General features: G+C 44.3%; 1 protein-coding gene across 6 annotated transcripts; it reads right to left on the reverse strand.

The window, feature by feature from the left end:
• Positions 1-2270: 2270 nt before the first annotated feature.
• Positions 2271-27538, reverse strand: otud7b (OTU deubiquitinase 7B). Of its 6 annotated transcripts, XM_061776220.1 has the most exons (13): positions 27311-27538; positions 21654-21854; positions 18214-18276; positions 17967-18137; positions 16612-16842; positions 14698-14799; positions 13644-13771; positions 11168-11274; positions 10960-11087; positions 9702-9851; positions 9459-9573; positions 8727-8805; positions 2271-8242 (listed from the first exon to the last, which is right to left on the reverse strand). In XM_061776220.1, exons 2-13 carry the CDS (start codon positions 21697-21699, stop codon positions 6830-6832), a joined length of 2733 nt encoding a protein of 910 aa, XP_061632204.1. In that variant the 5' UTR covers positions 21700-21854; positions 27311-27538; the 3' UTR covers positions 2271-6829. The 6 variants fall into 6 exon arrangements, with proteins under 6 accessions (XP_061632204.1, XP_061632205.1, XP_061632210.1 ...); XM_061776221.1 differs by lacking the exon at positions 21654-21854 and having other exon boundaries at positions 18214-18447; XM_061776226.1 differs by lacking the exon at positions 21654-21854 and having other exon boundaries at positions 27311-27537.
• Positions 27539-27661: the final 123 nt, after the last annotated feature.

Genomic DNA, 27661 nt, shown 5'->3' on the forward strand with positions numbered 1-27661 from the left:
CTATGTTTGACCTACTTGAACAGCAACCAAAGCTTGTTTCACATTCACGACAAAATCAATCGTCAAAGTTTTTAGGATGCAGTTCCGGTGATGTAGAACATAAAAAGTGGAAATAGAATAGAAAATAATAACAGAAAGTTCATTCATTTATTTCCCGCTGAACTGGTCGCCAGCCAATCACAGGGCACATAAAGACAAACAACCGTTCGCACTCCCACTCACACCGACGGCTTTTGCGCCCAAATCCGCATTCGCTACCTTTTTGGGAGCCCTCGGCAAGTTTGGCTCCTCGTATCTCACCCGAAGAAACTTCCAGAAGCTGATGTTGTCCTCCTGCGCACGGATAACAACAAAGCACTTCCCAGACATGAAAGGAAAAGTGGCCCCAATAATCTCCAGGTCCTGGTGCACAGGTGAGACCAGCGAGTTCTTTCTTTTTCTCTTTCTTTCTTTGTCTCTAGTGTCGTGTGTGAGGACGCTCGCTAATGGGGAGGGTCGTCAGGATTTGGATTTGTGCCCGTTCAATATTGCATCAGGCTCTCGGATTTCTCAGATGCCAAACAAAGGAGGCGGCAGGCATCACGTGAGCCGCATTCAAACCTTCAATGAGGCCCGGCGACGCATCGGCACAAGCACAGGACGCTTCCAGGATTGGGATGGAAATACAGCGAAACCCCCGTTGATCGCGAGGGGATACGTACCAGGCCCCCTCACATTTGGTGGAAAACTGCAATATATGCGCCAACCACATTTAAACTTATTAAAAAAAACCTTTTAGAGTACTCATTAGCACCTGTTCTATGGAGCAGGGGCGTCGCTCTTCCTATTTAATATAGAATTATTATGTTATTATTATATTTATATGTATTGCATACATCCATCCATTTTCTACACCGTTTAAACTCACACGTGTCGCGGGTATGCTGTAGCCTATCCCAGCTGACTACACCCTGAACTGGTTGCCACCCAATCGCAGGGCACATATAAACAAACAACCATTCGCACCTACGGGCAATTTAGAGTTGTCAATTAACCGAACATGCATGTTTTTGGGATGTGGGAGGAAAACGGAGTGCCCAGAGAAAACCCACGCGGGCACGGGGAGAACATGCAAACTCCACACTCCAATGACTAAAACAAAAAAAAAGTTTTCTTAAATAAAGTCACAAATACCAATCTTAAACCTATAATAGCTAATGCACACACACATAATATCGACAGGGACAAATGCAAGTAAAGAGCAACGTTCAGCTTGATTCTCTACAACTACAGTAGTGTAGTTAAAAACAATTTCCGCAACAAATTCTGGGTTCCCAAATCGCTATTTACTGACTGCATTGCCAAGACTGTCAGTGTGAGGAACGGTGCCAATGCCTAAGGCAGGAAATCGCCTGTTCAGACCATGTCCTTATGGGCTGTGACTTATGTGATGTAAGCAGCGCACACCCACCTTTTAAAAGGCATGTGCTTGTGTAAAGTGTGTGGACAAATAAAACACACGCACCTCAATAAAGTAACACATACTGGCATTGGATTGCATATATGAACTGTATAAAAGTATATAATAATGAGAAAATTGCTTGCTACTTCACTGATTTCACTTATTGTGAGGGTTTTCTGGACGGTAACGCGATGAACAAGGGTTTACTGTAAAAGTACTTAGTGCGCTTCGACCTTCCGGACTCGTGCAAATCCATTTCTTCTTCCGCCTTGTCGAAGACTGTCAGCGCGCTTGGCTATTTCGACCTCTATTGAGTGACTCTCGAACATGGATTTAATATAAAAGTGTCAATTTCATTTAAAAAAAAAATAATTTTGTCATGAGAGTGTCCAGAAAAGGCCCCTCTGACAGATACTTCTGTTTGAGCCACCTTTGACTGCCCCCTTTCCTCTGGTTGGTTGTCCAGATTTGGCTAAGACCGCCCCCTTTCCTCTGGTTGGTTGCCTCCATGTTTGTTATGTTGACAGCACTGGCTTGGGAGCGGAGACGTAGGCGGAGATCTTCACTAGTGACGTAGATAAGCTCGAGAAATTCCAATGGCCTGATTTCAGGCCTGTCGGCAGAAAAACGTTTTAATTCATATTTCACGTTTACTGAGGCACCATAGAGACAATATTACAAATACTACAAAAAGTTGGCTTGGTAAAATATGGGACCTTTAAAAGGAACGAGAGGAGCCGCTTCCATTGGACAGGAGCCGAGTCGGCCCACACAGGCGCAAAAGTCGCCTTTTCAACTCGCAAGACAAAAAAGTCGCACACAGCAGTCCTCAAATACAATGACAATTTATTTAAATGGTGCAAAAAGAAAAAAAAAAATTATAATAATCAAAATAAAATCTGATGCTTTTTCCATCCACATTGCACACTCTGCAGCCTTCATGAGGGTGGGAGAACTCTCAAAAGCATAAAAAAAAAAACCAAAAAAACCCAGATGTGTTAAAAATAATGCACACGTTTGGTTAAAGTTGGGTCGCCGTTCCCATGCAGTTTGTCCATTCTGCTGTAGAAAAATAGAAACGATTTGCAGCCACTTTGTTTTTGTGTAACTGCAGGGGGAAAGAGGAAAAAAAATAAAAAATACAAATGCCACTGAAAGGAAAAAATATATAAAAAGGCAGAGCACTAAGCAAAAAAACCAAACAAACAAAAAACACCATAAGGAAAGCTATTTAAAAGAGATCTGGCTATAAATATATATTTTGAAATTGCTGTCTGCTCTTTGTACCGCTTGATAGGATCCAACAAAATACATTCTTTACCATTCTTTTATTTTATAAACACTGGAAAACTTTGGGCTTACAAAAATAACCACACACGCTCTCTGTTGTCTTTTGACTTAAATACAAAACAATAATTTGTTTCATTAAGCCTGCAAAGTCCTTCCAACGTCTGCTCATTCTTTGGAGTATTCACAAAAGCAAAACAAAACAAAACAAAACAACGAACAGCCCTCACTTTTCCCGTGAGTGATTCAAACTCTAGTGCAGGGTTAACAAAACGCACACAAGACACAGCAAACGCTAACTTTGCTATTTTTTTCTTGTTTTTGTTTTTTGAAACACGGGCGTACTGTCGCTTGAAATACTCCACGAGGCTGACGCAACCACACAAAAGCACAACAGCGCCCCCTGCTAGGCGTGGCAGTGAACCGCATGCTAGCCTTTTTGCTTTTTGTGCTTTCAAACCCCCAAAGGCCCACACAAAAAGTAGAGTCCACTAATGACGATAGTAGTACGCTCTTTGTACTGACAAGTAGGACAACTTTTGGCATACTAATTCCAGGAAGCTCTTTGAGCATTTATTCCATATCCTTGATTTGGAATAAATGCCTAAATGACTTTTATTCCAGATCAAGGATATCCAGCTGAAAGTTCATGTACTAGTACACTTTTTTTCCGCACTTGGAGGCCAAATTTGGCATCCCAGTAACACGACTATGTTACTAGTGAGACTAAACTACACCATTTGGCAATTGTGCACTATTTGTACTACTAGTGCCATACAAATCTACTAGCTAACATCTAGCAATTCACTAGTGGTACTAATAGCATGCAGATGCCAAGAAGTGCAAAGATTTGTCATACATGAGTGGGGGAAAAAGTTCTACTACTAGTACAACCTAGTCATTCTACTATTGTGCTGAATTGTGTTACTCGTAAGGATAGTCTACTAGTACATGAATCTTAAAACTGCATATCAAGGATATCAAATAAATGCACAAACAGCTTTCCACAATGCTGTTTTAATACTAGTACTCTCTTTGTGATCACTAGTAAGACACTAGTGGCCTCCTGGACTCTACTAGTAGCACCAAAATGCCCACTTGTAACCTTTGCTTACTCCTATCATAGTTGTCAAACTATTGTGCAGAAAGATAAAGCAGTAGAAAAAAAATGTATTTTTTGGACACAGTTGTTCCACTTGTGAACCCTAGTTGTTCTACTAGTGCGGTGAAAAGTGAAGACAAAGAGTGCACTAGTGCATGGAGCTGAAGATGGATACCAAGAATCCGGGCCCACGTGGAAGGCACTCCAAAGCCTTGGGGAGGTCCGGTCAGAAAATCCCGGTGGGAGGAGCTCCAAATGGGGGCGGGGCGGTCAGAAAATCCCAGTGGGAGGAGCTCCAAATGGGGGCGGTTCGGTCAAAAAGCAATGAGCCCAATTTAATTTGACCTACTAATATTTGAGAATGATTTCAGAAATGTTCACCGTTTCTAGTTTGAAAACTTGTTATGGTTTATTAAAAAAAAACGGTTTTGTTTCAGCCTGTCCTCTTCCTGTCCGCCATTTTGGAAATGACGTCATCGTTGGATTCCCATCAGAAGCAGAGAGCTGCCACTGAATTTCTGGCTTTGGAAGCGGAACCGCCACTAAAATGTGTCAAAAAGTGGGTGTCCAGGATCAAAGCAAAGGAGCAGTAGATCCCGCAAATAGTGCAAAACTCTTGTTCAAACTAGTATTTACACTTATACACAGTGTGAACATTTCTGAAAAAAATCATGAATAGGTTTAATTAAATTGGATTTCTTACTTTTTGACTGGCCCTCATATCTATCCATCCATCTATCAAACTGTATTCTTTCATCTTAGGGGGGGAGAAGACTCGGGCCTTGTTTCTCGTTTCATGTGCCGTACCATCACTTCATTGCCAAATAAATCAAAGTGAGCACAAATTCAATCGACACACTATGAAGACTTAAGAGGACTTGAGGCCAAAACAAGATCACTTTAACGACTTGAGACAAAGACTTTGAAGACTCGTGACCAAGTCAAGGCCAAGACTTTGAGGACTTGAGACAGTCAAAAACAAGATTTTGAGGACTTGAAACCAAGAGATTGAGGACTCGAGACTAAGTCAAGGCCCAGACTTTGAGGACTTGCGAACAAGACGTTGAGGCCTCGAGAACAACTCAAGATCAAAACTTTTGAGGACTTGAGACCAAGACACTGAGGACTAAAAACTAAGTCCAGAGCGACATTGAGGACTTGTGACAGAGTCAAGACCACGACTTTGAAGACTTGAGACCGACACTTTTAGGATTGGAAGCTTTGGAAGTTATCAAGTCTTCCATGGTCTTGATAATAAACCCTGAGTCTGGTCTGATCGTCCGATCCCAATTCTGCGCTGCGATCTGGACCCTGCCAAAGTGCTCTGCAGACCATTTTACATCCAGGACCCACCTTAAGTACTCCAAGCCTCGCCAAACCTAGTGCACCGAAGTGTACCTCTCGGTGGAAACGTGACTTTAATACCCTTGGCTTGGCCCAAGACGGAAGACTGGACCCGCGTCGTGAACAACCGCAGCTATGAATCATTTGGTCCGGTCGAGCGGGACTCGATCACCAAGTACGATCAGCGGAGAGCCATCGTCGTCATTTCTGTGTTTCGGTTCGAGACCTTTTCCATGGTGCATTTTTCACAAGCAGTAGTATAAAACCTACCTCTTGGACGCAAAGCCATTTGAGTATTTATTTAATGTCCCTGATATTCATCTTGAGGTTTATGTACTAATACGCGCTTTGTCCTGGTAAGATAATTCAGCGCACTAGTAGAATGCCTAGGGCGCACCGGTAGAACAAGTGTCTTACCCGTAACATATTTTTCCACTTTTTTGCCTACTAGTATGAACTTCGGCTGGATATCAAGGATATGAATGCCAACTCGAACTAGCAGACATTCCAACTTCTTCAACAGCTAACTTACAATTCCATTGCAACACGCTGCCAATTTCTTTTGTCTTGACTTTGTTGTCACATTTCTGTGGGGCCAATGACACATGACTGGTGCACTCACTGTCGTCGTCTCGCCACGCTGCACTATTTGCATATCTGTTGTTGACCAATACTGGCCACTCGTGTGCCTGAGTAGCATCTGCACCACTTGCAAACTGACCGAGGAGTATCTGCAACATTTGCACAATCGACATTGTCCCAGATGATCGCGCTACTTGTCACTTTAAACCGCATACACTCCTTGAAGTCTCGGCGCTTATTGCACCGGACTATTGCTATATTAGTCATTCAAACTGTTTGTTCTAAGTGCTAGAGGACTTTTTGCACAAACATAAAAATAAAAAATTGTACCGGCATTACCAGATAACTAGCAACCCTTTATTGCTCAGTGATTGTTTTTTTCAATGTCTTTGTGTCTCCAAAGTGTTCTGTGTCAATTGACCGTCTGTTGTCGTACTCGAGCGGCTCCAACTACCGGAGACAAATCCCTTGTGTGTTTTTGGGACATACTTGGCAAATAAAGATGATTCTGATATCGAATAAATGCTCAAACGGCTTTCCACAATGCCTTTTGCGCATTTATTCCAAAAGATATCCAGAACGAGGTCTGTGCACTAGTACACTCTTTGTCCTCACCAGTAAGACAGTTCAGTGCAAGCAGCCATTTACTCTTTCCTGTCCCTGGAGGATTCTGCAGCGGCTGCAGTTAAGCTTTGGTGGGTATTGGAAAACCGCTCAAAGGGCTTGCTAGAACCTTGCGGAGACAATCTTCATGCATCCCTGTGTCTCCGCGCTTATTACTGTGGGGCGCCTGCCCTGTCGTTTACATTCTCTCCACTAGGAGGTGACAGAGGCCAGGACTTGAACTCGGATCGGGAGGGCAACCATGCAGCAAACACACTTTCAGACACTTTCACGCACACACGTACACTTGCATAAGAGCCGCAGCAAAAATGTAACAGAAGTGCAGTTTTCTATGGGTCTGAGACAGCCCTGTTTGATTCTAGGGACCGGGTCTCTTCCCGAGCCAGGAAGCGGTAGCCGACTGAGTCCCGACTGAACTGAAGAAGGCCACTCGTCAGGGGGAATCTGGATCAGAACCTCTGGACGGTGGGCTCCGTCTCCTTCTTCTTGCGGTAGCAGCAGGAGCAGTAGTTGCCCGTCTCGGGGTGTCCGTAGAAGTCGCAGCTGGGGGTCCGACAGTGGCCGGACGGCATGCCAGGTAGAGCGCCCACGCTGCCCAGGGAGTAGTGGCGCACCGGCGGGAGCCCGCTACCGGGCTCCAGGAAGCCGTTGGAGGGGTGACACCTGGGGTAGTCGGGCGGGATGAGCTCGGGCGGGTACGAGGGTGCCACGGGGGCCGGAATAAGGGGAGCGGGGCCTTGGGAGGTATTACACTGAGCGTTGGGGGTGTTAAGGGCGCCTCCCTGTACCGTGGAGCAGTGCCTCGGAAGGGTGGCGTACGACGGGTAGGAGGCCGCGGAAGAGCCGCCGGCCAACTGACGCCGAGTTTCCGTGTAGTGCACGTGGAGGGGCACCGAAGAGGGCGGCTGATCTGTCAGGGAGGGCCGCGGGATGGGCACCACGCCAGAGTACATGGACGGGCTAAGGAGGGTGGTGTTGAGCTGGTTGAATGTGGGCGCCGGGTTCTGAGCGAGCTCAACGGCTCCCGCCGCTGCCCCATTTTTGGGCGGCGCGACGGCGTAAGCGACACCCTTGCGCTCGGCCTCGCGCCGCTGCTCCTGCTCGGCCCGGTAGCGCTCCTCCACCTCGGTGAAGTAGCGCCGGATCCTCTGCTCCCGCAGCGGGTGCTGGTTGTCGGTGGTCAGCATGCCGGCGAACACGAACTTCCTCTCGCCTTGCATGGCCGCCTTCATGATGCCGAGGCTGACCTTGACGTCGGCGCTGTACTTGTACACCTCGCCCTCCGTGCCGCTGCTGCTGCTCACGCTGCCGCCTGTCCCGTTGAGACGCTCGCTGCCCGAAGAGGGCGAGCCCTTGCCGGAGTCCTCAGACACGTGGGGTGAAGAAGGGGAGCCCTCCTTGGCATCCTTCTCAGCTCGGAACGAGCCCTTCTTTTTGATCCCGCTCTCCTTCTTGCCGTGTCCGGCGCCCCCGTTCTTGCCCGTCATGAGACCGCCCACGTTCCTCTTCAGCTTGCTGCCCAGTGTCTTGCCGAAGCTGCCCAGCTTGTTGGCCACCGACTCGGCCCTCTTTTTATCCTTCTCTTTCTTGGCTTTGTTCTTTTGACCCGTCGCGGGCGCGGCGCTCGCCGCCGGCGCGCCGCTCTCCGCCGAGCCGCCGTTGGATGACGTGGACGAGGTAGATGAGTTGTTCTTGGCCGGGTGTCCGCAACCGTTGACCGTGGGTCCCGCGGGGGCGGCGTCTCCGTTGCCGTTGGAGCTGCTGCTGACCGACTCCTTGTCCGACTCGCCGGAGTCCGGAGGCGTACGGGCGTCCTCTCCGGCAGACGCGGTGGGCGACTCGGGCTGGGCCAGTGGCGCTTGCTGGAAGGAGAGCAAATGCAGGTTAGTGGACTAGGTGGGGGAATAAGGGTGAAGTGGTGGGAAGTAACCAAGTACAAATACTTGGTTACTGGCACAGTTCTGCTCCGTTGTTAACCAGTGTACTGCTCCCCCACTGTTTTTTTCCTCCTATCTGTTTGGTGTTTTGCTGTAACAACATCTCAGTACGAGTTTCCCTGTCTCGTGACCTGGGGATTCCAGAGCATTATGACACTTATCTGTCCAGGGCCCTGAACCACTACCAAACCTGCACAGACTCTTTATCCGAACTGCAAAGCTACTAACCCGTTTGCTTTGGGACCTGTTGAAGACAATATTAGAATATTAGTTGTTACCAACTATTCCTGTGGTTTGGCGGACTGCGTTTGAGTTCTACACGCACCTGTTACAGTTACTGTACATGTCGATTTTTCAAGTATCTCCACTAAGACCGGACTGTGTAAAATGTGCCTGCGGACATCCTTACCTCGCAGGGCAGCGGCAGCCAGTTGACGGTCATGTAGCTGTGCAACATCTGGAGCTTTGCCTCCAATGACAAAGCCACGCTAAGAAGAAGAAGATTTGTCACTGTTATTACATTCTACGGAATTGCTAGTGCTGTCCTAACTAAGCCTTGTTGCACAAACTGATGAAGCCCGCTCGGATGAGAAGCCAAACGTCTAAGGCAACCAGAACAGTCCAGTTGCCATCGATTCTGATGAATTGTGTGTCAAGACACTTGCTAAGAATCGTTTCAGCTCCAAAAGGAAGTATTAAATCATCTGTAATGGACAACAAGTGTGCTCTCAGGCAAAGGAAGATAAAGCCTGAGGTTATTTACCAAGCTACTAGTTTCTCTGCTCCATTCATAGAAACTACTTAGAGCTAATCTGGTGAGCGAGTAGCGCTAATCTGGAGTCGGCGATCAATCCCTAAATAGGGACACACTACGGCCTTATGCACTGGAAAGTTTCGAGGTGTTTTTTTTATCTGATTATTTTCAACGCTCAACTGGTGAGGGAAGGGTTTTTGTATTCAAATTCCAAACATTTCATTGCTTTAGTTTTTTTGTAGGCCTAGTGGGGGGCTAACGGAACATGTATTCCAATTCTGATTTGTTTCGTACGGAACATACGCTACAATAGTGGAAGTCATATTTTATTAACAGGATTTCAAGGTTAGTTGATAACAACAACAATGATATTAATAATGCGAGTACCTCCCAAGCATGGTGTTGTCGGTGTCGTCCTTGCCCCACTCCCAGTCTTTTCCTGGATCCACGGCAAAGTGCAGAGGAAGCATTTTGTGCTCAGAGTCGGTGAGCGGGATCACCACTGGAACGCAAAAACCCAGTACAAATACTTCATTACTTTTTCTGTAATCTGTATTTATTTTTCTTTGACTGAATCGGTGCGTCCGCTTTTAGCAGTACTCGAGCAGACGGAGCGTGAAAATGAAGCACCTTGCTCGTCGGAGCCGTCCTTCTGCTCCATGGGCACCAGCGCCGAGAAGTGAGCCTGGTCGTAGGCCAGCACCAGCGGAGAGCGGTGGCACTGGGTGGACGCCACCTCCAGTGGCAGGTAGATGCCCCCGAACGGGATGGGGGCAAAGGCTGTGGCGGGACAAACAAGGACGTGGCTAAACAGCCTACAAACTGGCCACAGCATTAACTCATTCACTGCCAGCCTTCCCAGTTAACATGGATATTTGACTTCTAAAGCCGTCAATGGCAGTGAATGTGTTAAGTACACCTGCCCGACTAATACAATCACTGGATGGAAAAACGTGGCGAGGTGGCAGTGGTTGACTTCATTTTACACGTGTATGATGGTTAAAAACGGTAGAATGCTACAAATGAGTGACGGGTGACACCCCTCTCTTACTAACATTACCTTAAATTTGAATAGGATAAGGTTGGACTAATTTTTATTTTTTTTATTTCTACGACGGTTAAAAATGGTAGAATGCTGCAAATGGAGATCTGTGACGAGGACCCCGTTTCACCATTTAAGACTGATGTTTTTGGCTTACATTTTAATATGATAAGGCTTACGTTATTTTTGACACTTTCATGATTATAAATAGTGTAATGTTACAAATCGAGAACTGTGAGGCCCCCTCTCTTTCCATTTAAGACCGACGTTCCCTGAAGTTTTAATATAACAAGGCGTACATTGTTTTGTTTTTTTATTTTATGATGGTAAAAAAATGGTGGCATAAACTGCCAACAGAAGAGAAGACGGCCCCAAGTGTTCATGTTTTTAAATCCCAGTAAAAACGATTCTTTTCTCTCATGCTTACGTTTGAGCCCTTTTAAAGCATTTTCATATTCTTTTAAAATCTTTTACTTGCACTCTAGGTTCATTTAATCATTTCAGTCTGTTTTTTGTTTCAAAATGTCTTTTGGTCTTTTTTAAAATGCTTTTAAATGTTGTACTTTTAACCAGGTAAAGCACATTGAGTTGAAATATGCTATATACATAAAGCCTTGCGTTGGCGAGAACGGTAGAAATCGAGACGTGATGCCCCTCTCTCGCCGTTTAGGACTGACATGACCTAATGTCTTAATATGATAAAGCTTATTTTGCCTACAATTTTATAGCCATCCAAAAATGTTAGTCATGTTTTATGACAGTGGCGTAGCAAAATATGAGCACATCTTTGAAAGTTGTTTTCCCCGCCTTTTGCGTGGCCAAACGTTACGAGCGCAAACATCTCACCCTCTCCTCCGGAGTCCCTCAGCATGGTGTCGGCCACCACCACGATGGGCCGCTTGAGGACGTGCGCCAGGACGAACACGTGGAACTCCTCCAGGCTCTCGTACACGGGCTCGTCCGACGACTCCCCCCTGGAGGCGACGGCGGGCTTTAGCGTCGGGCGGGCCGCAGACGTACGGATCGACGGCCGTCCTCGTGGCCGCTCGCTCACCTGTTGTTGGCGTGGCTGCTGTAGTTGACTCGGGGCTCGCTGGAGGCCAGTTTCAGGAGCTCGTTCCACTCCTTTTGCCACTCCTCCTCGCTGTAGACCAGGCCCGACTGCAAAAGAAACGCGCACGTTCACGGCATCGATCCCCGACACTCATCAACCCCGTCACTGGCGGAGATCCCCATGCCGCCGGCCGTTTGAAAGCATTCTGCCTCGTATATTTTTCAACAGAATATTTTGCTTTGGGACAACAAGCTCCGAACCTACCAAAAGAAGAAGTATATTCTCCTCTTTCACCAAAGAGGAAAGAAAACGTTTGGTTCTAGCTTTTTCCATTCTTTACTACTCAGCAATAGAACAAGGTTTGATTTCAACAAAAACACTGACCAAAAAGCAGAGAAAAAGAGCTTTTTTGACTTTCATGCTATTTTTGTGCTTTTGTGAGCCCTCAAGAGTCCAGAGGGGGAAGTAAGTCATATACTGTATGTGCAAGTCACGAGTATCAACCTGGGTCTCCTCTTCCACGCCTACCCATTGAAAAATGGACTCGATGATTAGTGTATATACGTCGCTGGGATTCCTGTAGACAAATATTGGGAAAAGTACACGGCAGTGAAGGAGTTAATGTCCTCTGTGACTCATTCACTCAAATGTGCTGTTAGAAGGAGTCCTAGTTTCCTGCCCCCAAAAACCAAAACAAAAAAGCGGCTATATTTTTGTAAAGGCAGCCGTCCAACGGTAATGTGAGTAGTAGACGTCCATATCTACGTTCACAGATAAGATCAAACTTTGCGGGAACAAACACAAAGTCAAACACGTGTGAGCGGGCAGCTTGCCACAATAAAGACCTGCTCAACCTGCAGCGCAAACTTTTTATCATTTTTGTGGTGGCGGGCGTTAGGAGGCCTTTAAAATGGAAATGAGACAACGTTTTCAAAGTCAATAATTACCTGCTGCTGCGACGCCACAAGCCAACTGAAGAAGCACAAAAGGCACGGCACGCACAGGCTAAATTCACTTTAGCCTGTCATTTGACTCAAAGGCCACCCTTAAAAATACGATTTAAAATCATAACCTCTTATAATTAAATAATCCATTGTAAAAAAAAAAAAAAAAAAACAACATTTAAAACGGGCTCCATTTTTGGAATTTTCATATACTACTTTTGCTACTTTATTCCATTATCTTTCTGCTGGGTTTTTTTTAAAGTCTCATTTTTACAAGAAAAGTTGTTACATTACAGGTATAAAGGTTTATTTATTTGAGAAAATGCCCTCACATTTTATAATGTTAAGAAGAAGCGGTTAGTGGAATAAAGTCAAAATGTGTGGCAATACATTTTGTATTTTTAATGGAGAAATAGTCACATTGTTGGGTGGCATTTTTGACAGCAAAATGAAATAATAAAAAAAAAAAGTCACAAAGTTAGTGGCATAAAATTGGGAAAGATAGTGATGCTAAGGGAATAAATTTGTGGTCTTTAGAAAGTCATTTTTTCATATTAAAAAAAAAAGTTAGAGAAAAAAGGTCAAAGTCAGTGGAATAAATTTGTTTGCCACAAAAATTGCAATGTTAGGGGAATTAAGTCTTATGTTTAGAAAGACTCATTTAGGGATTTTTTTTCAGTCAGAATGGTGGGGGAATAAAGTTGCATTTTTGCAAGAACATTTAGCATTAGTGGAATAAAGTCAGATTTTTGGGGGGTGAACGTTAGTGGCACAAAGTTGTATTTTTGCAGAAAAAAAACGAAGACTCAGGGAATAATAAAAAAAAAAACATTTCTGAGAAAGTTGTTACTTCTTCCCCAGATATAAAATGTTACATTTTTATTAAGAAAAAAAAAAGTTAAAATGAGTGGAAACAGTAGATTTGCAAAAGAAAAACTGCAATATAATGTTTTTTTTGTAGTTTTGGAAAAATTCATTTTAGGGAAATATATTTTGGGGAAAAAGAATGGTATTGGAATCAAGTATTTTTGCAGGAAAAAGTCACGCAGAAAGGGGATACGTTTGTCTTTTTGCCAGACATCCATCCATCCATTTTCTGAACCGCTTCTCCTCACGCGGGTCACGGGCTGCCGGAGCCTATCCCAGCTATCTTCGGGCCGGAGTCGGGGTACACCCTGAACCGGTCGCCGGCCAATCGCAGGGCACGTAGAAACAAACAACCATTCACACCTACGGGCAATTTAGAGTCTTCAACGAACCTACCACGCATGTTTTTGGGATGTGGGAGGAAACCGGAGTGCCCGGAGAAAAGCCACGCAGGCACGGGGAGAACATGCAAACTGCACTCACGGTGAACTGCCAGCGTTTACAAGCAAATTGTTAACTTGAAAACCTGTCATCATTCATAATGAGCTTCTGCTATTTAAAGGCAACAAAAAGTATGCTCACTATTTGGCAAGCAGCACGTGTACTTATGAAGTGTCAAAACAAGACAATGAGTCGTGCGGCGTCGTACGCCCGTTGGTACGGACCTCTTTGTTCTGCTGGGTCAGCTGCCACCTCCAGCGGTGCTTGAGGGCGTTCTGCTCGGCACCGTGGTCCATCTGCTCGCGCAGCGCCTTGCGCAATGACAGGTCGCGGTCGTGACAGCCCCACATGCCTAAGCCGCAAACCCCCCAAAAAGTACAAATTGTGGTTATAGTCTCGGATTATGACCAATGTAAAGATGTGGCGCGGGCGCCTCGAGATACCAGTTGAATTCGTGATCATGCGCGCAATTCACAACACTCGTGTCTCAAGTCATCTTTCCCCGCTCACGTGAATGGAAATGACATTCAATCGGTTTCAGCCTCGTCCCCAAAAAAACTATTCTTCTAATGTGTTTTTGTTTTTTTAATACTCAGACTAGCACTCTATAGTATTGTACTTCATTAAAAAAAAACATTTAGTAATAACAAACACAGTGTAAACAACGAAACAGTTTGTGGGTCATGATGAATTCATTGCAGCTCCTTCTGGTGTTTGAACTGGGGTGGGGGTCCAGTGTAATACTGTCATGAACACAAACAAAGACAACTACAGTACTGTGTGTCACTCAGTAAGATGTTAGCTGTTTTTCGCACAAGTTAAAGAATTTACACCTGTGAGTGTCATTATATTATGCTGTCTACATTTGTTGCTGCGCTGTTTGTGTTCAAATATCTGTTGCTTCTAAAAGTGCAACTACCGATGCTAACCATTAGCATGTCAAATGCGTTTTGCATTGTTTGTTAGCTTTAGGCTAAGCAGACAGTCCTAAGGCGAAGCTATGTGCTTGTTTTAAATACATATGGTGTAATTCTCTTTGTTTTATGTTCAGTTCGACAGTAAACGCCAACTGGGAGTGGCAATAAAGAGCTTGAAGCCTTTTTTTTTTTTTTTTAAGAATTGTTCACTAACTGCCAAACTGCTGCTTATTGTGAAGTCAGTTGAGGTCGGCCGTAAGTCGGGTCAGCTGTGTGTCACGGCAACACTGTTATGCCAAATCCAAGTATGGAAATACTGAAAGTAACTACGTGTACGCCACACGCAAGAACGAGAGCTGACCGAGCGAGGCGGCGTGTAACAGGCAGTTTCCGTCTCCCGTGGTCGTCAGGGGCAGCAAACTCTGACAGTTGGGAACTACTTTGGTCCACCAGTTCAGACGCCCTGCACACAAACACCACAAACTATACTCACAAGCAAATGGATGGGGAACAATTCAGATTTTGTCACAGATAAAAGTTGTCACCGAAGGGAATTCAAGTTGCAATGTAAAGGAATGAAGTTATACAGAAAATGTCGTTGTCGTATTTGCAATTTTTGCAAGGAAAAGTCAATGTTAGGGAATGAAGTGGTAATGTTGGGGAAATACAAGCATCGGTGCAGACTGTACTTCCGTACAGTATCGGTATTCGAAAACTTGTCTGTTACTGTACACACCAACAAACAGCACATAACCAGCCTGACATACAGAACGCTTGTCCGGTACTTTAAGGGCACTAAAGGATGACAACACTTGATGATGAGCTCCTTCATATTCGTTTGGGTTTTGTATTTCACCGCGTAATGATCTCAGAACAGCTTTCATTCGTTGTTATTCGTGTCGCCTTTCAAGTGACAGTTTGCGCACGGAGATGCACTTTTGCCACGTTCAACTCATGTGAAAAGAAATACACGGCTTCACTGTTGCCGCAGCATTTTTCTTATTTCCCTTCGTAAAAAGTGGATTTGTTGCTACTTTTCATCGACTTTACACCGATTTGATCGGGCTGATCGGTATCGGCCGATGTTTAGCATTTTGTGCTGATCGGCTTTAATGTCATAATTCGCCGATCTGATCAGTGACTTCATTGATCGGCTCCGCAAAAGACATTTTCTCCGCGTCGCCGCATGCACAGTATATTTGAATCCAAAAGCTAGTTTATTTTTAGCCTTGTCGCGTGACACAGAAGTAAAAAAAAAAATATGCAGGGTGGCTCCAGTCTGTCTATCGGCTAAATTGTACTTGAGAAATGTGTGCTTGTTTGCATTGTTTTGTCAAGTCTGCACTAAGTTGCTGATTTAATGTGGCTTCAACTAGACTATTATTTCATTTATTGGTTCATGTTGATGACGTCATTTGGCCAACATTACCAGGTAATGGGGACGGCGGTTAAGCTAATCCTCCATTTGTCCTCCGGATAAGTGATATTCCTGCCACTTGGCAAAATAACTGAAAATGTTACTTGTGATTTCACTTAGTTACTTTTAAGATCAAGTAATCATTAAAGTAATTAAGTTACTCTTTCAAGGTAACTGTGGCAATATTGGTTGCAGGTGACTCCATGCAACTCTGTGTCACTCCTGTTGGATTTTGTTTGTTTGTCGTGTAGTTAATGCTGGATTGCAGTTGTGTTTAGCCGCCATTCTTGTTTACACTAGCAGTCACATAACGGCTGCGTGAGCTGCGTTCAGGAACACTTGTAACACCCGGAAAACAAGTGTTTATTACTTTCTGTACAATTTTATCAAACGGATTACAAGGCTGAATTAACATTTGTACCACAGTTGTAATAATTCATTTTGTTTTGTAATATGGAATTTATTCAATGTTAGTCTTGTGATGCTGTAATGACAAATTGTTACTCTAAAAAGTGTTATATAGGAGTTGGATTTTTACCAGAGAATGTAGTTATGTTGGAAGAATAAAGTCGGAATGTAAGGGAATAAAATCGTCAAAGTTAGTGGATTGTTTTCAAGAAAAAGTTGAAATATATATATTATATTAGGAAAGTCAAATTTAGTAGAATAAGGTCGAATTTTTGCCAGGAGTCACAATAGTACAGGATTAAAGTCACTTAAAAAAAAAAAAAAAAAGTCTAAATGTTTGGAGAATGAAGCCATATGGTATAATTTCAATTTTTAAACATTTCTTGGCGTACATTTTTGCAAATGTTGGTACGGAAAGTGTTGTTGGCGGTCCAGCGTTTGCGGTCTTACCGGCGTGTTCCAGCGCCACCATCATGGACTTCTCAATCAGGTCCCGCTCGTTGACCCGGAAGTCGTCCTGGTACATGCTGAGGTCGGGCAGCTGGAAGGTGAACTCGGGCGTGTTTAGCAGCTGCTCGTCGCTGCCCCCAGCGGGGCCGGAGGCATAAGTGCGCGTCAGGGAAGCAACCACGGGCGAGGCGGCGCGGGCCGGGACCCCCCTCGGCTGACGCTTTTCGGCAGCTGCGGGAAAAATTCAAAAAAGAGGCTCAGGCAGTGACGCCGTTCATTGCTGATGTGCCCGCTATACTGCAAACTCATTTTTTATTTTTACAGTATACAGGCAAGTCCGGATTTCGGGTCGTGAGCCTTCAGTGTAGTACCACATTGTGCCACTACGAGATGGGCGCCACTGAGGGCCACTGGAAGACAGGCAGCATAACTAACAGCAAGAAAAAGAGGCAGAAGGACCCCAACTAAACTCCAGTCTTTGGCAGAGAATATATATGCCTGTGAGTTTTTTGTATGCTGTTTGTATGTGTTGCTGCACCCCGTGTGTTAAAGTAGCAGTTTTTTTCAGGTTAAGATGAATTACTGTAATATCTAGCTAATTTCCGTGAGCCTGTCTACGGCATTTTATATTACAGTGTTCTCCCTAAAAAGGTTTATAATTGTTTAGCGATGTGACAAGATGGCTGCAAAGCGCGACTTTTCTGTTGCACCTAGCGAAATGAAGCTTCTCCCCTCACATCAACTTAGCTCCTTCGCATCAAGATGCCACAAGATGGCGACAAGCAATACTTTTTCTCTCTTTTTTAAATGTTTTTTTAAAGAAAAACGATTAGCCCTTTTAATCTCCAGTCATAACCACGCTCTTCCGATTTGCTGTAATTTCTAAATACTTTTTGTCGCACTCTGAGATTTATTTAAAATGTGATGTGCATTATCAATCAAACGTATTATCATTGTTACTTTTAAATTACGACAGGTGAGTTTTTCAACAAATAGAGGATAGGTTAAAAAATATATGCGAATATGCGGGGAACACTATATGTAAACGTTAAGCTAACAGACTTTGGTTAGACAACATTATTTGGTTTAGTTGAATTTTAGCGTTTAAATATACAATGTTTAATTCCGTTTTTTCTTTTTTTTGCATCAGTTTGACAGTAAACATCAAGTGAGAGTGAACAATAAACATCTCAATGCTCTTATTTGGAGCGCTGTGCAAGTGAGAGTCTTCTTTTTGCTTTCTCAAAGTGATGTTATACAGTCGTCTCCATTTAATAACGTACAATGTGTGTGTGCTCCCTGATTGTCACCTGTGGCGGTGGGTTGCATCACGTCAATTTTATTATTTGCCTCACCTTGGGTCACATCGTCTTGTCTCTGCAGTGCGAGGCGTCCGAGGCGGGCCATCTCTTTTTCCGGGGGCAGGTACGTCCTCTCCTGGGTGAAGGAGTACATCAAGTTCCCAGCATGCACCTGTCGCAGCTGCTCAAAGTCACTGAGGGCGGCGTTCAGGTCCCAATTCTTGCCTGCGGGAGCGAAACAATGGACTTTTTTCAATGTGGTCACAAGATTAGGCACACCCGTGTGCCTCGGCCTACCTACCCTCGAGCAGGTCTCTGGCTAATCCTGGTTCTGCTCCTGTGGACTGGACAAAGTGGGATAGGACTGTGTCCATATCCACGGTCATGTGATCATGAATTCACGCGGTGGTGGTCGGAGTCCGGCCGGAGAGAGAGAGAAGAAAAAAATAAAATAAAATAAAATAAAATACAGGGAGGACAAAAACAGAGGAGTGTGGGGAGACACGGGAGGCCGAATGGACGTCTCCCGTCACACCTGGAAAGAACAACGACAGAAAACGAGACATTTACTACCGTAGCGTTTATTTGGAACACTTTATGTCTTTTTTCCCCGTAAGTATCACAATAGTCCAAGAAAAATGAAAAACTTCCCTCCCTGTCCGGGCATTTTATAATTCCCTTAGTCCTGTACAGTCATGTATTGAATAATTGTATTTTTGCATCGAAATGTGGTAATGTTATGGGAATAAAGTTCTGTATTTGCAAGAAAATGTAGGGGAAGAAAGATTTTGGGGGGCAATGTCAGAATGTTAATGGAAGCCATAGAGATACAGTATGGACAGATGCTTCATTAATCATGTGAGGGAAATTATATGTATTATACAGTCCCCTCCAAAAGTATTGGAACAGCAAGGTCAATGCCGTTGTTTTTGTTGTATACTTAAAGACATTTGGAACAAAGTTTTATGGACAAACGAGACCAAGATTAACCTTCATGTTTGCTTAACAGCAAATGCAGTTTTCACAGGTGAAACCCAAAGCCAAGCTCATGTTTAAGTAATCAATCTAAAAGGCAACACCTGAGCAACTAGAAACACCCACCGGTCACGTGCTGCAATACTTTTGCTCACGTGAAAAGTGGGTAGCTTCAAACAAAATGTGCTCTGTCCTGAGTTGTTGTCGAACACATGGAACGCAAAACTAGATTAGCAATGGGACCGTTTCTTTAAGCAATCACATTTCAAATTTGTCATCACAAGGCCATTGCGCTGGCCCTCAATGATCTCAGCATTTGTCTGTCCTCTGATTGGCTGGTCAGAGCAAAACTGTTCTCCTATGTCGCGATCTGCACACAAGAATACATTTCAAAATCAGCATCTGTCGTGAGCATGATGCATTGTATTGAAATGCTTGATGTTTCCGTCATGTTATTAGCACCGTATTGATTGTGAACGATGTAGGTGGCACAGCTGTGTGCTGTTCTATTGTTTGTTTTTTTGAATAGTATTGATGGTTCGTATAGCTGTGCTGCCATTGATTAAGTCAGATCAGTCTGCAGTGAAGGCCCACGTATCAAACGCACGCCGGCCACCGCTTGTCAGTAGCGCTTGTTTTCGATTTGAGGGAAACCGTAGCAGGAAGAAGAAAGCAAGAAAAGGTGCGTGGAGTGCGTTGGCCGCCTTTGGGCTTAATCTGGTTAACCGCTCAGATCCCCCCCCCCACCCCCCCTCCCCCGTCAGTCGTTACGTAACCGGGACGCTACGGGATGAACGCCGCGTAGGCCTGTTCGGGAATGTCTGACCAGCCGTTTGTCCACCGGGTGTCTTTAATCCACAACTGCGACACTTTTGGAAGGTCAAAAACAAAACAGGCTCCACACAAGAGAACGACTTTCTGTCCACGAGTGTGCGCCGTAGGGTGATTAGGGGACAACGTGCGACTTTCCAGACGGTTTACATAATCCCACGGATAGTGCCCGAGGCTTAGAGGGTGCGAGGCTGCCCGTTGAATGCTCCGAGAGACGAAATAAACCATTTGGCAACGGGTTTCACCCCGTCAATCCACAAAAAAGTTGGGGATAATTGGCCTTAGGGGTGAAATTTCTCAGTTTCAAGACGCGAGCTGCCGTTCAGCAAAAATCTGAGAGGAGTGCTGTACGGCGACAGTCAACTCAACTCACTTCACAACATTGTGTTCATTCAAATTGGATCTATCAAAAGTACTATTGGTATCTGTACTTGGTATCGGTGAGTACTCAAGAGTGAATACAAAGTGGTATCGAACATCCCTACTTGAATTCTTTATATTGTATCTAATTATGTCATTAGTGTGTTTTTATAAATTACAATAATGTGGCGTGTTATTTCTCTTATTAAAAAGAACAGAACATTTGTTTGCAGATTTTTGAAGAGGGCAAACAGTAAGGCGCACAAATACAAAATGACAACACTTGAAATGAGCTGCTGTAGGCCACAACCCACGCCCAGACGCTCACATGCAAAGCAACTAAAGCAACAGTGATCAACATTTTTGCAGATTTTTTGACAGATATTACGGATCAAATGAGTAACTAAATCATTGTCAATGTATGTTTGTGCATTTTCTGCACTGTTAATTTGAAATAATGTCCAGGTTTTAAATAAATTTGAATTTAAAATTTGGGAATTTTTATTTTTATTAAATATCCAATTCATCGAGAAAATAATAGACAGATTCTTTCATTTGTTTTTAAATCTTGAAATGGTCTTGACCTGCTCCACCCCTACAGTCCCGCCCGGTGCCTCAGGTCAGCTGACCAGATGCTCCTGGAGGTACCGAGGACTCAACGGATGCGCAAAGGGGATCAAGTTTTTTCTTCTGCCGGTCCCTCACTTTGGAAAAACTTGTCTTAAAATCCATTTTTATTCTTTGGCTTTCAACTCAGAATGAGAGTTTGGGCTCTTTTAGTCTTTTTTATAGTTTTTAATGTTGCTATTAACCTAATGTTTTAATTTGTTTATTTTTTTTATATAATGTACAGCACTTTCTGTGCAGCTGTGGTTGTTTAAAAGGGACACCGTGTAGGAATTACTCCCATCTAGCGTTGAAATTGTGTTTTGCATCCAAACAAATCGTGCACTTTGGACCCTCAGTTTTTCAAAACACGTATTGCGACAACGGTAGCTGTCGTATTTCAAAAAACCTTGAAGAACGACGACGCCGTTTAACAAAACCCAATGAAAAAAGTTAGCTTTTTTTTTTTTCTTTAGCTTAGCTTCTTTGCTTTAGGCTAATTTAGGCAGCGTTGAATTTCTTGTCGGGGAGAAAGCTGGAGACTTCAGTTTCAAGACGGCAGACTGTCATGGCACTCCCCTACTGGGTCACCACTCTTATGTATTGTTCGCTTACGAGAATGTAGCCGGTTATTAGCAGAGGTCATAATAAACCAATGATAACACATATATAAACGTAGACATCGCTTATAGCCATTAAACAACTGAAAATGTTACGCAGTGTCCCTTTTAAGTGCTCTATAAATAAAGTTGAGTTGAGATGATTTTAAAAAAAAATTGTTACTTGCAGCCCTAATACCATGCTATTGTTCTCTCTTTTGAAGAATGAAGGGGAAAAAAATACAGTAGCTTTTGGGGGGGAACGGATTAATAGCATTTCAATTCATTTCAATGGAAAATGGCGTAACTGGACTTATTAGCTTGGTGAGGCAACAAAAGAAAGTCGTGAGTCAGGTTACCGCCGCTGTACCTTGCCAGAGGAACACGGAAGGATGTGAGAAAGTCCAGCGTGACATGCGAACAAGCTAGTGGACCGGGTCAACACATTCATGTGGACCAAGAATCCCCTCGCTGACCCCTCCAGTCCGCCCCGTCCCCGATCCTCTCCGCCAATCATGATGAACAACATTTGCCGTCTCTGGCGGCGTGACAAATGTAGCGTGTAGCGTTCCTGGTCCGGCAAACACAAACACACACACACACACCAGGCTGATGTCAGAGATTCCGCACACACCCACTGTCGGTCTGCAGCATGCCAACGAGGCTTCAGCTGGGTCAGAACACGTTAATCTGCCAAGTGGAACTTCCCTACCGCGGCCTCCTTAGCCGCACTGATGGCTGGGAAACACACGCGCACACACGCAAATTGACAATTGGGTCCAAGTTGAGCATTTTCCCCTTCCGGCAGAAGTCGGCATCTAAAAGATGATCCTGAGCGATCATCTTGGTGTGTGGAGTCGCGTTTCTTCCCCAGTCTGCCAGGAAAACCACAAGCGACAAGAACTGAAATCTTAAAGCGGGATACGCCAACACAAGGCGTCGGCAATGTTCTCAAAATAGCTCACCATTAATGGGACATTTTGATTTTCTAGGAATGTTGTAGAAGTGGTTATTTGAAAATGTAAACACTGGCAGAGATTTATAGAAATAAAGTATTGCATATTTAACAGTACATTAGCACTCCCCCCGTTCTACTAGTACACCCTAGTCGTTCAACAAGTGCACTGAAATGGCTTTGTGCGCGTTGAGGGTGAAAGGCCCGCATGCGAGTCCGTGCTTGGCCCACATCAGATGGCGTGGGGGCTCGGCCTTTTAGTGTTGTCCATCTGTCCCGGAGACCTGCTTCCAATTGGGCTCATTTTGGTGAATTCCAGCGTGGGAGTTTGGAAACGTACACGCCTTGGAAATCTACTTCGAATGAAGATGTGCTGTTCAATATTGGGTGAGTGCCCTTCACACTTTTTGGTGCGTCCTGTCACGAGAGACACACCCACACAATTTCATGTCCATCGGCGGAACGTGTGCCGCAGCATGATTATTTCAAACAATCCTCGAAATGGTTATCGAATTTCGATGTCATCCATATTAGACAGGATCAGCAAAAAAATATATATATTTTTTTTAAATGTGGCAAATTAGCCTCGCCCATCTGTCTAGGATAGTTGTTGTCAAACTTTTTACACCAATTACCATCTCATAAAATACTTAGCTCTCCAAGTACCATCATTATGACTGACATTAAAATACAGTAGTGTCATAGGTCCAACTGTTCATTGAAAAATAAAGACATGTTTTACTCCTAAAGAAGTAATATTATTGTAAACCACTCCAACACATTTTGAACAAAAACACTGATCTTAAATATCGGAAAATAACAGTTTCAATTCAAATCTAGTGCACATACAGTTAAATACAAATTGTACACAAATGTTTAAAAACTGTTTTACAAGATTAAATGCAAAGGTATTGTACTTAAAAGTTAAACACAACTTAAGTGTACTGTACCAAATGTACTGTAAACATTATGCACAGTTTGAAAACTTAATTCGGTGATTGTTTTGTGTACCACTAGAGGGAGCCTGCATACCATATTTGGAGAACCGCTGGTCGAGGGGAGCCGCTTCCGATGGGGGCTCCTTTGGGCAAATCACCCGAGTAGGAGTTTGTCAAAGCACAAGCCCTAAAATTCACCCTCAAAATGGCTGACTTCCTGTTCAATGTCCCGCATGAGCATTTTGAGAGGAAAACAGGACTGACTTATTTGAATTGAGGCTGCAGCTACAGAAAGAATAAATGATACTTCGGGGGGGGGGGGGTGACTAACTGTGTTATTTAAATGGACTCAAAGCATGTCTCTTCTGGCTAATGTGTTTTGTCTTCTGGTAATAAATATGATAACATAACAAGCCACAGCTGGTGTATTGCCTTTCACAGGGGAAGCGTTAGGCTATAAAATGTTAAAGTTGTCTCTCGACGGACACCCGCGAACAGCTGCTGGCTCAGCCTGCGAGCGCGAGGAATCCAGTGTCACTTTCCGAGTCGGGGCCCATTCGACCGCGTTTCCCGCCAGAAGGCTCAAAGGCCGGCAGATTAATAAGTAAGCAGCCCAGTCGTTCGGGTTAGTAGGACACAAGACGTGCAACTCCAGTGTGTTTCCGCGCGTGTACTGCACACACCACCAAGTCCACGTTGGCTAAAGGAGCAGGGAACTTGAACAATTGGGAGCTAAAATCTTCTTTCCTGACAAAGAAAATGGGATTAGGACCATCCATCCATCCATTTTCCAGACGACGAATTTGCAGGGTCTCGTCCCGGGTGACTTTGCGGAGGAGGCGGGGTACACGATGGCAAGGCACGTATAGACCTTAAGTTGTTTTTTTGCTCATGCAGGACATGATGTCAGGTCGATTATCTTGTCAGAAATCCTTTGCAAAATATTTGTCATTATTACCTTAGCAGTGTGGGGAAAATCTCTCGTGACTGTTATGAACTCCCTTTTCGCCGCGTGGGATGCACTGCCAAGCGGAGTTGTGCGCTAGCGGAGGTGTTGGCGAGTGTAGCGTAATATCCCGCAGTGGGCCTTGTCACGTTGGCTTCTTTAGGCAGCACACTCGATTGTTGGCCTCAAGTACTTTGCAGACCACATTAATCAAACAATTCATAACAATACATTCATTTCAAAACAGTTTTTTTTTTTTTGGGGGGGGGGGTATACACGGTCACTAGAACGCAGACTACTTGCTCGCGCACAATTTGGTCGAGGCTGCGTCTCGTCAAGCCCAACTTCCGCCTCTCGCGACACGGCCCTGGCCGGAAGGGTGGAGAGGCCGCCTGCCGACATATTTATCAGGGTTAGGGTTAGGGTTAGGCCAGCTATGCGGCCAAGCTTGGGTGTGGATTCGTCGACGCCGTGGCAGCAAAAACAACCAGTCCGACGTGTGCCAATTACGTGACTGGCTGGGAAAAGTCCACGACGTGATGAGGAGCCGATGCGCTCGATTGGTCCGTATTTGACTGATACGAATTGTGTCAGTCGTGTCGAATTTGAGCTGACATTCCGAGCAGCGAGGAGTTCACTTGACTTGGAAGCGAGCTATCATTCAAATAGTTTGCGGAAGGCAAAGCAAAAACCTTCTGCTGTGCTTTCAAAGTCCTCCAATAGGAAGACATTTGATGTTTTCATATGTAAATAAATGGCATTATTTTGGTATCCTTTACACTTATTTACAAGACATCTCCAAACTGCATCAAACAGTCGCTGCCCCATTTTGCATTGCGAGCTACTTTATTTTTCATTTTTGAAAGTGTTCCTATATTTACATCAAAGCAGCCAAGTTTCCGCTTAATGTGATTTTAGTGAACACACGCACATCAGAAAGAATTCCATCAAATGATGCAAAACCCGCAAGAAACTTTTTCGGATGAATTTGTGTGTCTCGGACAAGCAGGAGCTTATTTCACAACATTCGCCAAAAATGACAGTTGAGTCTGGTTGGAATTTGTACTTCAACGCAGCAGAAATGTTGACAAATCAGGCAATTGAATCGAAAATGCCCTTTTTGGGGAAAGTTTTTGTGTGCTATCACCTTTCAAAAACCTTTATACTGTATCCTCAGGGAAACTATTTCGACAATAATGATGAGCGAACACTTTCGCATATGTCCACAAGTGTAAAAGAAGTTAACCACCGCAAAACAACAAACAGCCCGACCTTAACTTGGATCCTAACTCACTCACCGCAAGTCATACTTCGCAAAACCTCCCACGTGTACATACTTCTTCTCTCTTACCCTAAAGTTTCAGAAACCTGGGCTGCTTTGCTCCTTCAGGACCTGCACAACTTGCTGTGATTGATGGAACCATGAATTCTGCTCTTTAACCGAAAATCCTAAAAGGAGAATGTTCAGCCGTCAGTTTGCGACCTCAAGCTGAAGTTCTGCAGCAGCATAACGATACAAAACACACCAGCAAGTCAACTACTGAAGGGCTTTCAAAATAATAATGATAATAAAGTTTCATGCTCAAACCGCCCACCCCTTTTATTTCTGAATTCAAACAATTCTGCAAGGACGTGTGGCCCAAAATATCTCCACAGAGATGTGAAAGACTCATTGCCAGTTCTAGAAAACGCTTGGTTTCAGATGTTGCTGCTGAAGAAGGCCCAACCAGTTCTTAGATTTAGGGGGGCATTACTTTTTCACACAGGACCAGGTCACTTTGAATAGGTTTTCTTTCCTTAATAAATGAAATCACCATATAAAAACAGCATTTAAGTTCGCTTGAGTTATATTTGTCTGATATTTAAAAACATTTTTGGACAATCTTAAACAAAGCGGGGAAACGTAATATAAGAATTTGAGAAGAGGGGCAATAGGTTTTACAGCACTGTATGATTTAAAGAGATGTTATCGTGAGAAAAGCTGACGCAGTTGACAGAGTGAACGCCATGCAAAAGAGCCAATGACGTTCGATTCGTGCCGTGCAGTGAGTCCGAGTCGCTCCCAGCGCATTTGTTTGTTGTACGTCTGCAAATAAAGGATTATTTTGTCACCAACAGCCCTTTCCCAGTCTTGTTTTTGTTGTTTTACAGTTTGAAGTGTCAAGCAAAAAATATTTGCGTCAAAGTCACTGTTCTGCTTGATATATTTCTTTTCACAAGCAGCTCATTTTTCTCTGCTTTTTGATCAGAAATCGGTGTTTTGGGTGAGCCCAACCCATGTTTTTGAACATGTTCTTACTGAAAAAAAAAGTAACCACTAAAAAATGCTCAAAATAAAACTTTGTTTTTCTGTTGAGATGAGGAGAGTCTACTTTTTCTATTTCTTCTATTGTCACAAAATCCAATATTGTGTAAGTCAAAATGTTGTAAAACGGCTGCCAGTCAAGGAATGAATGCCCAAAATGTGATTTATTAACAGTTTTTACTACAATAAATACTATTTTGGTTTAATGCTTGTTGTGACACCAGCACCTTTACCCTCCTCTCACTCTGCGCATTGTTGATGACTCAAGGTCCCTATTTTTGTTTTGTTTTCTCATTTCGGTGTGTCCTGGCGTCCCCGACACACGAGTCAACGAGTGAACGCAACTTTTCAATAACTGGATAAGCGAGGGTGCACTTGTTTTATTGCCTGGAGTCAAAAACAAACAGACTTCTCAGGGTATGCTCGCCTTAAATCTGGATTACATCACCGGCAGACGAATGCGTACACACATGGCCGCTCACACCTCCTGCGTGATCGGGACACATCCCAGTCGACGTCCACTCGGATTTGGGGGACATTTGAAAAGCACCCAAACGCACCACGACAAAGGACACACGCGGAAGCTAACTTGGCTAAATTAGCACCTGTAATGCTAACCGATATGTTTGTATTGGAGCTTGGCGGGTGGAGGAATGTGGAGGAACAATGCTTTCATAAAAAGAGGCGTTGAAGTGCATGTGGCCGTCCTCTTCGTGTCTTACAAGTTTACCGACACGCGTTAAACACCACCGTACGCGTCAATTGGCCCCCAAAAGACAAAGGTTTTAGTTCAGGTTGAACATCGCCGTTTTTGTGGCGACTTGAAGCCGCGGCTAATCGGAAGCTAGCGTTAGCCGCGTGCTAAACGAGAGCTTTTACTCACCAAATTGCTTTTTCGCTTGAGCGGCTTCGCAGATGTTTCCATCCTTCCCGTCCTCTTACTTTCCCCACTCGGTGAAAATGGACAGCGTTTAACTTTGGAGCATCTTGTCGTGGGGCAACTGAGCGTTAAATCCCCAAACAAGCCGGACCATCATCAGCCACAAAGTAATTTCCACTCCACTTACAACAACAACGTCAACCGAATCTGAGAGGAGCCCGCCCACGCTGTGAAACGGCCAATCGGAGACGAGAACATCTTCCGGTGACACCGATACGAGCCAGTGGCTGAAAGACTATCGTTTTGATCGACGTCGTGATTGACCAATGGGGACGGGAGAGATCCGAACGAGTG

This window comes from Phyllopteryx taeniolatus, chromosome 6 (assembly GCF_024500385.1).
Source record: "Phyllopteryx taeniolatus isolate TA_2022b chromosome 6, UOR_Ptae_1.2, whole genome shotgun sequence".
In the NCBI taxonomy this organism is placed as follows: domain Eukaryota; kingdom Metazoa; phylum Chordata; class Actinopteri; order Syngnathiformes; family Syngnathidae; genus Phyllopteryx; species Phyllopteryx taeniolatus.

What these genes read in the sequence shown, in the direction of transcription:
- otud7b (XM_061776220.1), bottom strand. Translation starts at nt 21,699, where the DNA reads ATGTCACGCTGGACTTTCTCACATCCTTCCGTGTTCCTCTGGCAAG. An exon ending in AGCAGCCACGCCAACAACAG is followed by an intron (nt 11,088 to 11,167) that starts GTGAGCGAGCGG and finishes CGTCGCCTCCAG; the next exon opens with GGGGGAGTCGTCGGACGAGC. An exon ending in GAGGGACTCCGGAGGAGAGG is followed by an intron (nt 9,852 to 10,959) that starts GTGAGATGTTTG and finishes GTCCCGCCACAG; the next exon opens with CCTTTGCCCCCATCCCGTTC.